Source organism: Sipha flava, unplaced genomic scaffold (genome assembly GCF_003268045.1).
Source record: "Sipha flava isolate LNK unplaced genomic scaffold, YSA_version1 172_pilon_pilon, whole genome shotgun sequence".
NCBI lineage: Eukaryota > Metazoa > Arthropoda > Insecta > Hemiptera > Aphididae > Sipha > Sipha flava.
Window position 1 is genome coordinate 391,449 of NW_020271951.1, and position 17,636 is coordinate 409,084.

The following is a 17,636-nucleotide window of genomic DNA, read 5'->3' on the forward strand; positions in this document are numbered from 1 at the left end:
AACCTCCCCCCCCCCATTTCTCCCGTGTACGGACTGTCGAACGCGCATCGAAAAAAACATTGAAAACGCGAACACGCCGCGCGGTTATAAAACGTGAAACGTGCACGCGGCTCGATGTAAATACAACGGTTCGCGCGTACCGCGTGCTCCAGATAACCCCTTCCGCGCACGTATTCCTAACCGGGTACGGCCACACCGTACGTAACCGTACGTCGATTTGACGCGCGTGCGAGCGAATTATTTTTTTATTTTTTTTTTTCCCCTCGTCCGTTCCCTCTTCAACCGCTCGCGCGACGACCGTCTCGCAGTACGCACGTACAGCCGTCGGTGGTACGTGTACACGTGCTCGCAGTCCTATCGCCATTGACGAAACCGCCCCCCCCTCTCCCATCGCCCCTCGTCAAACGCTCCCACCGGGGTCGAACTGGCGGAGCAGAGGTGCCCTCCCCCCCCATCGCTCTCCTATGCACACTCTCCTATGCACGTACTATCATTATTGCCGTGTTATTAAACGCGGCCGCGGCGACACAGTTGCAATTGATTGGCACCGGCAGTGAATCCTTGTCGGCGGACGTGTGCCGGTCGCGCGATCGTTTTCAAACCCGGTACGCGCCACCAAAAAACGTGTTCCTGTGCACGTCGCACCGTCGTAAGCCCGTTTCCATGATCGCCGCAGTCGGATCACCGTGAAAAATACACCGACGTGAGTACAAATATGCATTCGTCGTGTGACGTTGTCGCGGATGTTTTCGAGACGTGTTCCCCGGTAACGTGTCAGCGGTGTAAATCGTGTTTATTCGTGTTTGTAGTGTTTGTACGCAGTCGGTCGTGCCGTAATAAAATCATAACAACATTGATTTCACGTCCGCGAGTCGTCCCGGGGGGGGGGGGGCTGCGGACGTCGCGTTCGTGTATCCGACTACGTATCTGCAACACGCGTTCTATGTATATTATACGGTAATTTCGCTTGTTTTACAAACCCGAATATCGATATGCCGTATTGTATATTTTATTCGTGATATTATACGTGATTCGTAATTTCGTACCCATATGGTGCCAGGCACCAAAATGTCTAATAAAACGGAGGCCGCGCGCAAACCTTTCCACGACGACGATGACGACGACACATCAAAAATAAACCGGCCCTTATTACCAGCCCCGAATATACGAAGGTATCTCCGCAGACGGTAGGGTTCCGTCCTCTCGTTGTTCGTTCCGACCGTGTCAGCACCGGGAAAAGGAAAAAAAAATGATTTTCGATTTAAATTACAAGATCGATGTGCCGCATCTGAAAAGGTGAGCTGGGTCAGCTATGGTCAGCACGAATTATGTAATGGCGTTCCGCGGTCGTCTAAATTAACGCTATTTTCGCCTTGACATTGTCGTTGAAATGTTCTTGCACGGTTATTTTACCCGAACTCGAGAGTCCATATGTGTACGATTCCAAAACGATTTATAACATTGCATTGCTATTACAGTGGACCTACTGTTTCCGTATTTACGAACGTCTCGATATTAATCATTTTTACCGTTATTTCAGAGGTGACGTCAGATTCAAATACGTGTTGAACATCATGACTAATCAAGGTAAGTCACTTTAGCAGTATGCCCGGAAACCGCGAATGACAGCGGTATTATGATCAAAACTAATCGTAATCGTGATCGGGAAAGGACATTTCTTATAATTAAACGTATACACGTGTATTATTACAATATACGACTTTGTAATGCCTTCATAATATAAATTACGATTAACCGTATCCGGTGAACATGATACTCCGAGTGCACCGGCAAAGTACGTATATTGGTTTTGCAATGATTCGTTATTTTTATTACGCACGTATTCCCATTCTTATTTTTTTCGGCTATTCGGAATTTCCAGTGAGTTTCTCCTGTAAAATCGTTTAGAAATGTCATCGAATCGGTACGTAAAAGAGGTCATTTTTGCTGTTTTTTTTTTTCATGTTTTTTTTTCACTTTATATTACAGTGTGTTTCATTCAAATGGTAATACGAAATATTTCCGTTCAATGACGTGGGATTGTATTGCTGGTTTTTTCGAGGAGGTAGGGAGTACTGAAATACACATGTGATCATTTTCGAGCTTTTAATTCTTTTTTCGTGCGTACGCACAGTAAAACTTACATTTTTTTTAAATAGCAACACCTATTTTTAATACCATGTTCCGATAGATCTATTTTTTTAAGCAACTTTGATATTCAAATTTTTTTCCTATCTCAAAAATTTACTGAATTGCAGCAATCCTAAGTTTAAACATGATTTTTGATAAATTTTTCAATGTTCTGTATTTAATCATTTTATTATTATTTTTGGTCGGAATCAAGTTAAATGGAAGGGCACGCGTTTAGAGATTATTTAACTAAGTTAAACATCCGACGAACGCACCAAGCTATCGGTCTATTTGTTCCCATCCAATTATCTACAAACTTATCGTTAAGGTATTGTCTAACAACATTAGCATTATGTGCTGGAATACCTTCTTGTCGAAAAACAAGTTTTTCCGAATATTTAGTGGAACATTTTCCAACATTGGCGATAAATTATTAGAGAGAAAATCCAATTATATTCTTCCATTTAAGGTTCCGTCTTAAAAGTAGGGCCCTATTATGGAATCTCCTAATATTCCACACCACATATTTGTTCCCCACAATGTTTGGAAATTAATTTCAAGTGCCCAATGTGGATTATTATTTACCCAAAAACGTTTGTTTATTAATCACGCCATTATTGGTAAATTTACTTTCATCTGTCCACAGAACATACTTTAAAAATTGATAATTATCTACAATTTTTACCAGTAACCACGCAATAAATAATAATCTACGTTCACTATCTCCCGCTCGAAGATGGTGAACTAAATCCGGTTTACAGGGACGAAGTTTAAATTTTTTTTAAAACTGAACGTACCTTGCGTGGATTAACTCCAACTTTATTTGCAACAAGACGTATGGATGATCGTGCGTTCATTTGAACATTCGCCAATACTTGTATTTCAGTTTATTCGTTAACTTCAGCTATACTTGTAGTATTTGACGACGATTGCTTCTATTTTTATATATCTTCCCCTATTTCTATTATTAATGAACCATAAGTTCGGATTTAATTTTGGGGTCTTAATAATAATTATGGACTGGTTAATATCTATTGGGATATCGTTTGGTGTATAGTTGTGCTTGGCGAGAATTTCGATGATACTCATTAAAAACTAATATCATATCTAATTTTTCACTATGACTATAATTTTTGTATTAAAAATAATCGGGAATATTAAAATAAAACTCATAAAAATGAGTATTCAATTCAAATATATCCAATACGAACGTAATTCTTGGTTTGAATAATCAAATTATTGTTATAAATTATAATTTTCAGTGAAATAACTTAATAATCAAAAATAGGTAGGTAGAGTAGATAGCCATTTAATAAAATAAATAAAGGTAGGTAGTAATGAACTACATAGTGTTATCCAAAAATAATAATAAAATGATAAAATTTAAAACATTGAAAACTGCAGCAAAAATCTTTTTTATTTAAACTTAGGTTTGCTGTAATTCAGTAAATTTTTATTTTTGAAATAGGAAAAAAGTTTGTTTACCAAAGCTGCTTAAAAAAATAAATCTAAATCTGCTGTTGAAAATAGATATTGCCATTTAAAAAAATGTAAATTTTATTGGGTATGCGCACAATAAAAGAATTAAAAATGCGAAAATGATCACAAAATGTGTATTTTAGTATTCCCTAGCTCCTCGAAGAAACCCCAATTCAATCCAAGATCATTGAACGGAAATATTTTGTGTTATCATTTGAGTGAAATACAATGTATATAGATCAGCCAAGCGTAAGAGAGACCGTATACCAACAAATTACGGGAAAAAATAACCTTACACATATACATATACAGATCACCGCAAACTAGTTATAAGAAAATCGATTTAGATTATTTTGCTCCAATTCGGGAACTAATAATCCCTAACTTAATATATTAAACTATTTTTTTTTTTTTACGATGTAAGCTAAGTATAGGCGTGACTGTCGAAAAACAATCATACATTCAATTTCCGGGCCAAGTTATTTTATGTAACGTATGTTTTGAACATTTGAAATTCCTTTAGCTTTTTAATACCGTTTTAATCATTTCCCCGCTAGTTAACGTATATAACATAAATCATTTGAATGATAGTTTCAACAATTTTTGAATTGCCACATTTTTTAGTTAGGTTAGTACTCGTAAGTACTTTATAAAAGTTTAATGTTATAACCGTGTGGTGAAATTATAATGTACTATAGTGATATGACTAATAAATACCTACTCTTGCAATATTGTGTACATTTTTTGATAAAATTCCATGAATAACAGTTTTTTTTTTTTATTTTTTTATTGACAATAAATGTAAATACGAGTACACTATGTATTTATAAAAAATCTCAATATTTTTAAAATTTTTTCAAAGAATCAGTAGTAATAGTAATTATAAAATATTGCGGTTATAGTACAAGGTTAAATGTATAGTTTTTATCATATTATAACACATGATTATAACATATATATCATAATACATTATGAACTAAGTATACATATATATTATACACCAAAAATACCTTGGAAATTTTGAATAACAATATTATTAGTTGTACAAATATTAAGATTTTTATAGTCAATCTATCTTTTCTGCTCATAATTACTTTTTTAGTGAGATAATTCACCGAAGAATTCATATTTAAAATTATAATTCGTCACAGCAATTGCTTACAGGTAATTTAGATTCTAACAATAATTTATCTCATTTATAATTTACATACATCTGCTACGCTGTTTTTATTATGTTAAGTTACTATTATAATATAGTTAAAAAGCAGTTTGAGACTATTGTTATATAGTTTTGAAGTATATAGTTTATCTTTTTTCGTTAATTTTTAACATCAACATGTTACCGTTGAAGTATATTTTTAAATGTTTAATGAATGACAAATAATGTATTATTATTACAATGATATATTTTTATTTTTTACAATTTAGTTTTTCTAATTGATTAGGGGATTCTATCTGAATAGTATTTAAAAATTTTACAACGATTTTTTCGAGACACAGAAAGAGGTTCAACAAAAAACCTAGCTTAAATATAGAATATGAACTAAAATTAGAAACAAATTTTGAGTAAAATACAATAGGTGTATGGGTGTGACCAATGGTCTTTTCTTTTTTTAGAAAACAATGAGACAAATCATTCAATGGAAAGCGTTTTGCAATTTACGTAGTACCTTTAATGGTATATAGATTATAGCCATGCTGGAGTGCTTACGAAAAAAAAATTCTTAATCGCGACTTCCGAGACCTTTTAGGTGTGTATAAATAGGATATATGTAGAATAAAATAAAATCAACCTTGTATTTATATATTAATATCAAATCGCAACCAAATATGGTAACAATTTAACCAGGCAACCTTGTATAAAAAAAATTCCAAGTCCGGATTAAATGACGCGTGTATTCGATATATTATTTATACCCATGGTATAAAGTAGGTATTTTAGGTATTCTACGTTTTTAGTTTCTGTGATTCCTTGAAGTATTGTAGATTACATTGTATAAACGAAATGTCGGCCGTAGGTGTTTTCGTCGAAATTATCTTTTTACCCTAACTCATAAAAAAGGGATTTATTTTTCATCCAAAGAAATTGTATTTATCTTAAACGAAAAAACCATTTTGACTATCACTGTGTACAAGTTTATTGATACTAGTCGTGTGAAAAAAAAACAATAAAATGCATTCAGCATTTCAACTTATAGAGGAAACTCTAGATTGGTCAAAGATTAAAAGATGAAATCCAAACTAAAATTTATTTTAAAATTAATCGTACAAATGTTTTAGAATACTCATTATTGAAGTGACAAGAAATTAATCAATTTAAAATTGCACAGAACAAATTTGGTCAGATCACACGCTACGATTTTCTACTTTTTTTACATATATTTATTGAATTTAAAATGTTTTAGTAAATTAATGCTTTAAGGTTTTTGACATTTAATATAATATAACGAATGACATTTATGTAATTTATGATATGACACTAATGTTAACAAAGTAATTAAATACTTCAGTCATTTGATATGCTTTATATTTATTATTAAATATAAATAATAATTCTTTAATGATGTATACGGATAAGAGATTTGATATTGAAATTATTGCCAATTATGGGTAGTTTAGTGTGAGTTTGTTTAAAAAGATAAAGCAGAGAAATTAAAGAGTATAATAAAGTTTTGAATTAGTTTAAAATTCTTGACATTGAATCGGAAGTATTGGATGTTGGTTTGGCGGCTGTTATGCTGGTGCATGATGGACTGGACGAGATTGTATTAATCTTGAAGATTTATTGGTTATTTTCATTGAGAGCGAATTCTATGTGGAACAATGGTAAAGGACGATGGCTCTTTTTGATATTAACCACACGCGTGACCGAGTGTCCTAGTTCGACCAAAGCGTCTGAAATATCAGATATGACAGAACGATAGAGATTTCCAATTACTACTTATTCCTACTTTATATTGGTGTTTGCAGTGTGGCCGAAAGGAGTGAAATTCTGCATCGGTATCACTTAAGTAATCAATTACAATATTAAATATTATGCGTTTATCGGTGCGGACTAATAGGAATGATAGTGTGAACTTATACGAAAATATTTTAGTATCTGTGAGTGATACTAGACAGTTTCTTATTTAATATTGAGAAATTGTACGAGTTTATCAAATTTACTTGTCATAACTTAAACAAATAATTTGTATACAGATTTCATAAAATTTTCAATAAAAAAAAATACACTACTAATCAAAATGTTTTTTTCGTTTACGATAAATAAAATTATTTAAGCGAAAACCAAATCACACTTTTTGAGTTTGGATAAAAAAATGTTATTTGAACGAAAATGGGTCCGCCTTTAATGCCGAAGGACAATTATATCAACTATAATAGGTGGAAATGTTTTATTTTTTTAAGTCGGTATTTACTCGTATTATCAAATCGTCAGTTTCGATATAACCACCACCCCTCATAGAACGGCACTATATAGCGATGTGATTATGATTACATATTACTTTTTTCCAACCTATAAGTTTTTATGACAAAATATCGATTCTCTGTCATCACTCATCCCAAACAATGTCACTGTATCAACATTTAGCATATTACGATTTTCCTATTAGAAACACTATTATAGGTACTGCTTCGCATATACTATTCCCGTTATAGGTAGTTATCATTTAAAAAAAAAAAACTATGGTGAACACAACCGTTTTTTTAAACAGAAGAAAGAGTGGTGCTGTTAACGAAGTCCAAAACCGTGACGTCCACAGTGTTGGTGATCGAACGTCAGGTAGACAACAACAATGATGAACGAAACGAGAAAAACGAATACATAGCTGGTGGAGAGCATAGCGGCATCGTGATCAGCAAATTCAGAAAATACGGTAAGTAATGGAGAAACTTAAAAAAAAAACCCGTATACAAATGTATTTTACATGCACGTTGCAGTGTATGGTTTATTTTTCAGTTTTTTATTTAATTTTTTTTTATTATTTTAATAAAAAATAAAACCGCAGTCTGTCACGTTAGATGATGGAGACGAGACGCCAGCTGACACTTCCGTTCAGTTCACCGTATGCCTGGTCAACGGCCAAACTGGTGTGCACACGAAAGAGAGGCGGACCATACGGTTTTGGTGCAACAGGGACGAACCGCCAGCGGACGCATCGGCGACGGCTTCACAATTCTTCCAGGACCTGGTGCTGCCGGATCGGTTCCCCCACGGTATGCACATGACCATCACGAATCACGTATACAATATACACGTGTATTCTACAAATATTGCATGGCGCATGTGCGAAACTCATATGCTACGATTGTCGTTTGCAGATTACGTGGGCTTCGTGAAGAGACTGCTGGTGTTGATGCACAAGGGTTACAAGTGTCTGTCCAAACTTGAAATCGAACTAAAACAGTTGGAGAAAACCGCGGTGAAGCCAGCGCCCAATCGAGGTACTAACCAATTATCCTTTGTCATTGTTACTCGGACGTAGCGCGTTGTAATTAGCATTGCTCTGACTTGTGCGCCAGATACTCGCGTTCGAGGCAGCCAAAATCGTACAAACAGATGCATAAGAGCGGTTCGAGTGGATTAGGTTTAGCGGCTTAACCGCTGTGGAAATAATTCCCGAAACAATCGATCCTATTTTTAAATATTATAATTAAGTAAGCACAATGTGTTCAAAAGTAAACAACTATATTATCGCGCCATTGAATTTCGCACGCCACTCCTCGGAAAAGGGATGCGCTTCGAATCGTTTGGATGAATTTTCTCTTTATATAGCCTACGGTTCAGGGACACCATTCAAGGGTAGTAGAATATGAACAGTTTGGCTGATTTGCACGCCTAATCCGCTGCAGTAGCTCGGAACAAAATGGTATTTTATCTACACTGGCTACAGTTGCGTTCAGGTTACATTTTTAAAATACGCGCGCAGATATTGCGTTTACCTACTAAACTATTATGTAACTTGACTCAAGAAATCAATATGCCAGTTAACGTAACGTGATAAGCCTTGGAACGAATACAAATCGTTAGAATTTTTCACTATCACGTATGAACGTTTTTGGTAATGGTCAGCAAAATAGAAAAATTTATCTACCTTAAATTTAACACACCGTTGAAATAATCTGAAGCAATAGTACCATTAGCGCGATTAGGGCGCTTATACCGACAGAACTTAGAAGAACGTAACTATCACAAATGTGGTTGTCTCGAGAAATCTTCAGAGCAACGGTGAAAAAATAAAAGGCTTCATTATACCATTAGATACTCATACTCAGATTAGTGGCGAGCTTAAAAGATTAAATATATTTTTGACATCGATAACCTTTTCTTTGTATTTTTTATGGTCAAATAATCTATTTAAATATCTATCTATTTAAATCTGTTGCATTTAAATATTGCTGCAGGTTACCAACATTTATCAATATAAAGCGAATTCACTTTTATACTTAAAAAAATATTATTTCTATATGGTTATATCATTATGAGGTATCCCCGGTATGAAATATATTCATACTCGTCAGCATTTACTGACTAAACGACCGTTAAGTCACGCTAATTTACTTATTATTTTTAGTATCAGTTGAAAGCCCAACGGCGGTTAATTTGGAAATTTCGCGAGTAAAACTACGTGAACTGATAGAATCTTCTTATCCCAATCCACTAACCGTAGACGACATAAACAAGTAAAAATATACTATTGTGATGCTAGAACTTTAAACCGCATTTCATACCATTTTTTTTTTCTTTTGTCAAAAGAAAACATGGATGGAAACATTCTGACATCAGGGATAACCTAGAGGAACTACAAAAGTCTGGGATCGTCAAGCCCGTCGATGGTGGCTACACGAGAGTTGTCCTTCACGATAAAGTTAGAGATTATGATAATAATTATACTAATATTTTTCAAATGTATGTTTACCATGTATATCCACATGAGTATATTCTAAGGATTTACGTAAACAAAGTATTGATTTCATCAACTCTATAACTAAAGATGATAAAAATAATGGATTAGAGGATCCCATCCTCATAGTTTATCTTTAATTGCTCATACTCTCAACAGCGCCTTAGAATAGACTCTGGGAAGATTGAATTGAATTGATCTGAAGATTGTAAAATTGCACAACGTGCACCAATTTTTGTAAGACCGATGCCATAAATTATTATTATTTCGCTTTAGATTGTAGAACAAATCCCCATCATACATTACAACCGGCAACCAACTGTGGCCATCATCACGGCCGAGTATTGCGAAAAAGTGGCTGTCGACACGCTCATCGAAAACAAAGAAACGTTTGTACGATACACTACGGTTGGTAAGCATGCAACACGGCAATTAGTTTTTTTTTTAGTATTTAAATATATAATTTGATCATTACACGGCGATGTATCTCACAGAAGTATATAAATTAGTGACTTATAATGACTTCATGACTATAAACTAATAATGAAAATTTACTTCTGCGGGTACGACCAAGGTTTTGCATGTCCCAACTGTTATTATTGTTATTGTTTTACGAATTGTTTAAAATGTATGCCAACTTCCAGTCAGTGTCTAATTAAATACAAGGTCATAATACATTTAAACATATTGTTGAGTACCACCACTCCTTCTAGTTTTCAGAAAAACAAACGTTTAGCGTAAAAAGTACATAAAATTATAATGTTTATGTTCATACTTTAAAATAGATATTTAGTACATTTTAACTCATTAATTTATACTCTGTAAACATTTATTTTTATTTTTATCTTGTTTATACCGTTCAATATTAATTAAACGGTTTTAACCTCTCAGCCTTTTGATTGCAGCTAAAGTGCATAATTACTTCGATCAGATTAAATTACAATTAATGATTCTGACTTCGTTATATATTTACAATGACTTATAATTGTTTTAACTCATCATATTAAAAACCTTATTATTTAGTGGAATAATATTTATTATAAATAATAAGTTGTGACGTAACATTACAGTGATCAATATAAAATTATAACAATATCCGCGGTTTTATTTGAAGAAAAAAACGTTATTTTGTTATGTACTCGTATAATATGCGCAACTGGTTGAGGCTATGTTTATATGATCCAGTTTTTATTTCAGGGAGATAACCAGTTAGTGAACCCCTCCAAAAAAGTGTATTTATTTGTTAATTATTTAATCCTATGGCTTACTACATACATCCTTTGAAAATTTACGATACCCCCACCCAGATAGAAAGTCTAAAATAAACATTGGCTAGATCAATCTCTCAGTTGGGGCTGTCAGTCATAAAAGCACTTACCAAAATTAATTAATAATATATTGCGATAATAGTATATAGCAGTAGTGCCCAACCCGCGGCCCGCGGGCCACAAGTGGCCCACAAAGATATTCTATGTGGCCCGTTACGAATTTTCTAAAATAAAAAAAAATTTTTAAAAATGTAAGAACATTTTTTGATTCATAATGCCGTTTGATATTAAATTCTTTAAAAACTGAAACCGTTACACGACACACAAGACAAACGGCTTTTCCATTAATTTCAATGAAAAAGTAATTTATAGACCATTGAAAATTCAGCAATCATCAATATATTTGCGTTTTTTTCTGTCTGACATTTTCATACGCAAACTTTACAATTAAATATCGATATCATCCGTGTACTTAAAATAACGTACTAATCAAACTAATGTGTACCTTAATTCATAATCTTTTCAATAGACAATAAAAGATAAGAAAATAAGTCCAATATTTAAGATTATTTTTGTACTTTTATACTTTGTGGCCCACTTGAAGATAATTGTTTACCAAAGTGGCCCGCCAAAGGAAAAAGGTTGGACATCACTGGTATATAGTATAGAGTCCTACGAAAAACTTTTAAAATTCTCGAACTTAATTGTACCACTATGGTATGAGGTGTAATTTAATTTTTTTTTTTTTTTTAGGCGAATCAAACGTTTATACAATCGGAAAAATGGGAAACCACAGCGTAGTTTGCACCAAACTTCCCGTGTTAGGTCAAAGTCGAGAAGCTACGACTGCTGCGGGCAATGCAATAACTCGCTTGCTAGGTTAACTACATATTCTCATGATAGACTTTGATTTAATAACCGGAACGATTTACAGGAACATTTCAAAAAGTCGAACACGTATTCGTGTGCGGTGCTGGAGGCGGCGTACCACATTACACGAACTACGACAAACACGTGAAACTAGGAGACGTGGTCGTTTCTCATTACGGAAACAATCAAAAGTACGTGTATATTTATTGGAATGCACACAGCAGCCGATGTTTTTATTATAAAGATACACGCTAACGATTCGTGTGTGACGACCAATAATTTAATCGAAGTATTATTATTAAATCCAGGGCTGTCTACACGTATTGTGAGAAAGTCGTCGCCGAAAATGGAAACATAAATTTCCATTGCCGCCAGTACAGTCCGAAAGTATTCGATATTCAGATAGCTGCGATGAAATTGCAAACTGAAGTAAGTCTTGTGTTCGGACAGGGTCTGTTTCGGGTCAGATTGTTGTCGGATGTGCGTGATTCATAAGAGCTCGACTTGTATGACGTGTATTCCTATACTTCGTGAAAGTGGTGAAAATAACGTGAAGATTAAAGGGATGAAAATAGTAATAAATTATATTTCAATGATCTCGAATGAAACAAAAGCATTTACAGGAAATGCGATGATGGTTAGCCACGCAAGCTCCCGAATATGTATACGAGTTTTTAATAACGATGTGGCTAAAAACCACGTAGGTATTCCGAGAGCTAGTACAAACGTACTCGTGTTACTATACCATCATGACCCACTATTACCCGATGGTCCTAACAGTTGCCGAGGTGCATGTAATAAAAAAAAAAAATAAAATAAAATATAAATAAAAACTTCAACTGTTACGTTTTGACAAAGTGGCACAATTTGAAAACTAAAAAAACGTAAAACCACAAACGTCGAGGTGCTATAAAGTACAATTTTAGCAATATTCGAGCCTGCCCAGAGCGTTCTTATATATTTGTTTATTATTACTAATGGATTGTAGGTGAAATCGGTGGACGACTGCAAAAAGTCGTTGTGGGACGAATACCTAAGGGAAGGTCTGAACGCAATCGAAGAACAAAATATGACGGACGAGTTGGATTTCAAACGGCCGCCGGCGGACTCGGACACTCTTCAAATGTACATCGGCGGAACGGAAGTGATCGAAATCGCGCATCCGGTTTGCCGACGGAAGGACGGTGGTGACCGGCAGCAGCAATTGTGAGTTGTTGTCACGTATGGTGTTTTGGGTGGGTCAAGTCTGATCTGATCACTGACCAATACAGCGGGAAAAACAAACAAAAACTAAATGATCAATGTTCCCCAATCGTTTTTTAATACAATTCAGTCGTTTGTAATTAAAATCCCGACCGGGTGTTTTTCCTTAACCCCACCTCCGTTGAGGGATGCGATCATGATGACGACAGATGTTCCAAACCCCTCTGTTGCGCGCTTACACTAATCATGACACGCTGTCCGTTTGGTTTCAGAGGCCCGAGGATACACGTGGGTCCGATCGGCGGCGGTCGGAGCGCCATGTCCTGCGAGTTCGAGAGACAAAAGTTCGCTGCCGAGTACAAGCTGCTGGCCATTGACTCGGAATTCGACTCGGTCATGGGGTCGCTGATGGGCAACTATTGTCATTCGTACGCGGTGGTCCGGGGCATATCGGACTACAAATACGGGTCGGCGAAAAACAAATGGCAGCCGTACGCCTCGTTGGCCGCCGCGTCCGTCGTCAAAGCGATCCTGTCCATAATCAACGTGTAAATGACACGATGACACCGTGCTCGTTCCCGGACCGTCTCCGTGAACTGATATTATAAGAGCCCGCACGTTATTAGTTCATAACTACGCATCGCTCACGTCCATACGTCGTCGTCGAAGACTTTTGACTAAACATTAACGAAATACAACGCGGTTTTATGGGTTATTGTTCCGAATATTAAACGTAGTGATATAATGTAGTGTACTGTGTAAGTTATATTGTCTAGTCCATAAGACAAATATCGATAACGTTACAGATGTTGTTGATTATATGTTTATCGAGACCCATTTATATACATATTGTTTATTGAAATTTGTAAATTTCAAAATTTGTTCGCTTGCTGCGGCTATCTAATATAAGCACTCCTGACGATATTGTTGTACTCCGATATTGATGGGTTCAAAAGATTTTTTTCGTCATATAATCGTACATCTCTCGAAGGACACTTCCTTTAGATTGAAACAATAAAAAATCCAACGTCTAAAAAGACACATATCATATTTATTAAGATTTTATAATTATTAGATAATTGTAATCATACAATATAAAAGATCTAAGATATTTTATGTAAATTAAATAAATTTGATTTATTTATTTACCCTCATTTAAGTTTCTGTTTTAAAACAATTTTTACTTTAACTATTAGACTATAGTGCATGTTATAATATAACTATGTACAAATATTAAAACGTATTGTAATTTGAAACACGGCTAAAATATTAAAAATTTACAATATCTTAAAAGGATAAATAATATTTATAAATATTTCTCTATCGCGATAAAAAAAAGTATTCCCAAAAAGGCTTAATTTTCTGGTTCCCGGATGTTGGAGGATAAATAATTTAATTTTAATTAATTTTAAACATTATTTATGTACTTATAAAATTATAATTAAATATTATTAAAAACATTGTACTTTAAATTGTTAATAAAAAATGAAAAGAAGTATCCTGGGGTCTAGAGACCACTGATGCAAGTAAATCAAAAAAATATTTATTATAATAAAAAAACAAACACTAAAGTAGGTAATTAAATTTATAAATTTAGATTATTCATAGTTTAAACAAATATTGAATGGAAAAATATTATTATATTAATATGAATGAGGTGACATCATTCATTAAAACAAACTTTGATATAACTGTATCATCATTTTGGAATAGAATTTTCATAGTCCTGGGCTTATAAATTAAAGTAACATTTTATAATGGTTCATCATATTAATAGTGGCGCCGAAGTCCTTAAATTTAATTGAGCGAAAAATATTTTAAAAGATCACAATATTTAAATATCGGCCACTATTATGTAGTATTGGGGGAGGGATTAATTTTCCCTCCTACTGCAAAAAAATGTATTGATGTTTAATTTAAAAAATTCAATTTTGAATTTCAATCACACATTTTATGTATTTTTCATACAAACCAAGACAGCCAAAAGACGAGAGTTTTTCTCAATCATTAATACAGAAATTTACCTTTCTGGAGGGAGGGTTAAGACCAATTATACGCACAAAATATGAATCATTATTTCATAGGCGTGCGCACGGGGTATGCAGGGTATGCCACTGCATAGTCTGTGGCTTCATGCGAGGGGCCCATATTTATTATTAAGTTAAGAAACTTTAAATTTAATTACCGCCACAGGAAATTTAAATCAATTAAAGCTTGATAGTAATGATATTTCAATGTTGAAGGAAAAATTTAATTTGAATACTACATTTGAGTCAGAAATTAAGCTCATTACAAATATGTCTAATAAAACTTCTATTAGAGGGTCATCAACTAAAACAATTTTAGTATGGCTGAATTGGTTATCAGAAAACGACCGGAAAACAATATTTTCAAACTTCAATAAAGCTTTAACACAATTTGCAACAATACCTGTGACAAGCTGCTCGTGTGAGAGGGACTTTTCCAAATTGTCTATTGTGAAGTCTAAACTTAGAAACACTATGTTACAAGAACATCTTGATTCACTGATGTTAATATTTATCGAACAAAAGATGGCATCAGAAATCAATATTGAAGATGTAAAAGATGAATTCAAAGCATGTGTGCCGATAAAAAGAAGACTTGAACTTTAGATTTTAAGTACTCTCCATAAAATAACAACATTATAGATATGTTAAAATTATTCAAAAGCATTCAATATAGTACATACTTGATCTTAAATAAATAATAAATTTTTTTTTAATAAATATAAATCAAATTTCAAACTACTTATTTCTACAGTGCATTTTTTAATATTCTACTGTAAAACTATGTGTGATTTTAGATTCTAAGGGAAGTAAAGAAGCTAAGTAGTATATATGCAAAAACTTAGATTGTGACTTATATGCGTTAAAAGAAAATGCAAATAAATTAAGGGCAGATTAGAAAATTTATTTGTGAGGGGCCCTATATTTCTTATTGCATAACCTGCGAATAAAGTCTGCGCACGCCTATGCATTATTTTTATACACAAACCAATCAACCATTTAAATAAATATAGCTAGATGAATGTTTACATTATTTAATATAGAAATTTTGTATTCGGGACAATATAAAAGGCCTCATCTTACATTTCCGAAAAATTTTGGGCTGGAGCTCAACCTCAACATAAGGTTTGGCGTCACTGAATATTAATATACAATTTTGAGGAATCCATCATGAATAAAGTTGGTTCAGAGCTAATTTATTTATCATAGGTTATGTAATATGTATCTGTTTAAATCATTATTTATACGTGTAGTATAGTTTATTCAGAATTGTAAACCGAGTGGAGAAAGATTAATTAAATATGAACTAATTAGTAATTTTATAGTATTAGTATTTTATTTTAAATAATAAAAGTTTTGATGGTCAATCATAAAATTTCTGAATGTTATTAACGTATAAGATGAGAAAAAAACCAGTTACAGTGTAAATTAAGTATTATTAAATTTTTTTAAAACAGCGTGTTTACAACATATTGTAATTATTATTTATTGTTTCATATGAATACACTACAATTATCTACTTACTGTATTCTATTGTCACCTATATGCTAACCTATATTTAAGTGTTACTTAAAATTAATTTAAGTGTTAGCCAAGAACAGTTTTCTATATAATTTATAAAAAAAAACAGTTTGATTATAAAGTATTTATAAGTATCAAACTGTTAACATAATTTTTTTATTTACTTGAGTCTTTTATTATTTATAATTTATATCACCTGAAATTTTGATTCTAAGAAATCATAAGTGGATTTGTAGCTGTTTGTAATAGTCAACTTCAAATACATTGACATGTGGATTGTTAGCTAAAAAATTTTCATAAGATTAAAATTGTAATATTTATTAAAAATTTAGTTCATAATAATAAAAACGAACTTTAAAATATTAAAGCTTAAAATTAATATGTGTAAGATATTTTTTTATTTTTTCTTTCACTAGGGATCATCAAAATTTCACAAAAATAAACTTTTAACAAATAATTGTCTTTAATAATCAATATTTGATACACAAATAACTAATCTTATTAACAAGAATATATAAAAACAACTTAACTCTAGACATACATATTTATTGTGAACATATACTTCTTATAAAATTGAATGATAAAAAATGTATAATATGCATGTATAGGTTGTATCAACAATGTTATCCAAATTGCCAGTGCCATACAATGTTTTACCAACAAACAAACAATAAAGTATGAATGGTATGTTTACTAAAACTAAAAAAATTCGAAACACAAACATAGGTAACCAATAATAATTCACTAAAAGTCATATTTAAATCGATTGAGAATCCACATAACTTCTTGTGAAAAATCAAGTAAACCTAAAAATAAATTGATTTTACTAAGCAATTTTTTTATTTGACTGATACATTTTGAATTATCTTATACTTTTTAGAAGATTTAAATCTATCATATTCTTTTGTACAAAGAATGGCTAAAAAATATAAGTATCATGCTTACTTTCCAACGTATATAAAAATTTTAAATAAATTAAATAAACATTATAAATACTACCATTTGATTATCAAATAATATAATTTTAACTCAATTATTTTTATGTTTCTTTTCAGAATTGAGATTTTTTTTTCATCAAACTTAATCAAAATTATTTCAGGATTCAGGTAACCATTTCTCATTTTTAACTTTTATTTTTCAATGGTATAAATATGATAATTTTGTAATTTACTTAAAAAATGTTAAAATCTGATAAAATATTTAAATTAAAACTTTATATCTATTTATAAATCAAA

The 17,636-nt window shown here is 32.7% G+C and overlaps 1 protein-coding gene across 2 annotated transcripts; it reads left to right on the forward strand.

Moving 5' to 3' along the window:
* Nucleotides 1-485: 485 nt before the first annotated feature.
* LOC112680036 lies at nt 486-13,775 on the forward strand. 2 transcript variants are annotated; one of them, XM_025550016.1, is made up of 13 exons: nt 486-703; nt 1,541-1,587; nt 7,323-7,484; nt 7,630-7,824; nt 7,930-8,052; nt 9,183-9,291; nt 9,365-9,476; nt 9,789-9,924; nt 11,534-11,659; nt 11,715-11,841; nt 11,959-12,079; nt 12,639-12,856; nt 13,126-13,775. In XM_025550016.1, exons 2-13 carry the CDS (start codon nt 1,575-1,577, stop codon nt 13,403-13,405), a joined length of 1,722 nt encoding a protein of 573 aa, XP_025405801.1. In that variant the 5' UTR covers nt 486-703; nt 1,541-1,574; the 3' UTR covers nt 13,406-13,775. The 2 variants fall into 2 exon arrangements, with proteins under 2 accessions (XP_025405801.1, XP_025405800.1); XM_025550015.1 differs by lacking the exon at nt 486-703 and adding an exon at nt 909-1,296.
* The last annotated feature ends 3,861 nt before the right edge of the window (nt 13,776-17,636 follow it).

Coding starts and splice junctions, on each gene's coding strand:
- LOC112680036 (XM_025550015.1), top strand. CDS start 1,250: ATGATTTTCGATTTAAATTACAAGATCGATGTGCCGCATCTGAAAAG. Junction 7,825..7,929: donor GCCGGATCGGTTCCCCCACG/GTATGCACATGA, acceptor TGTCGTTTGCAG/ATTACGTGGGCTTCGTGAAG. Junction 12,857..13,125: donor GGTGACCGGCAGCAGCAATT/GTGAGTTGTTGT, acceptor GTTTGGTTTCAG/AGGCCCGAGGATACACGTGG.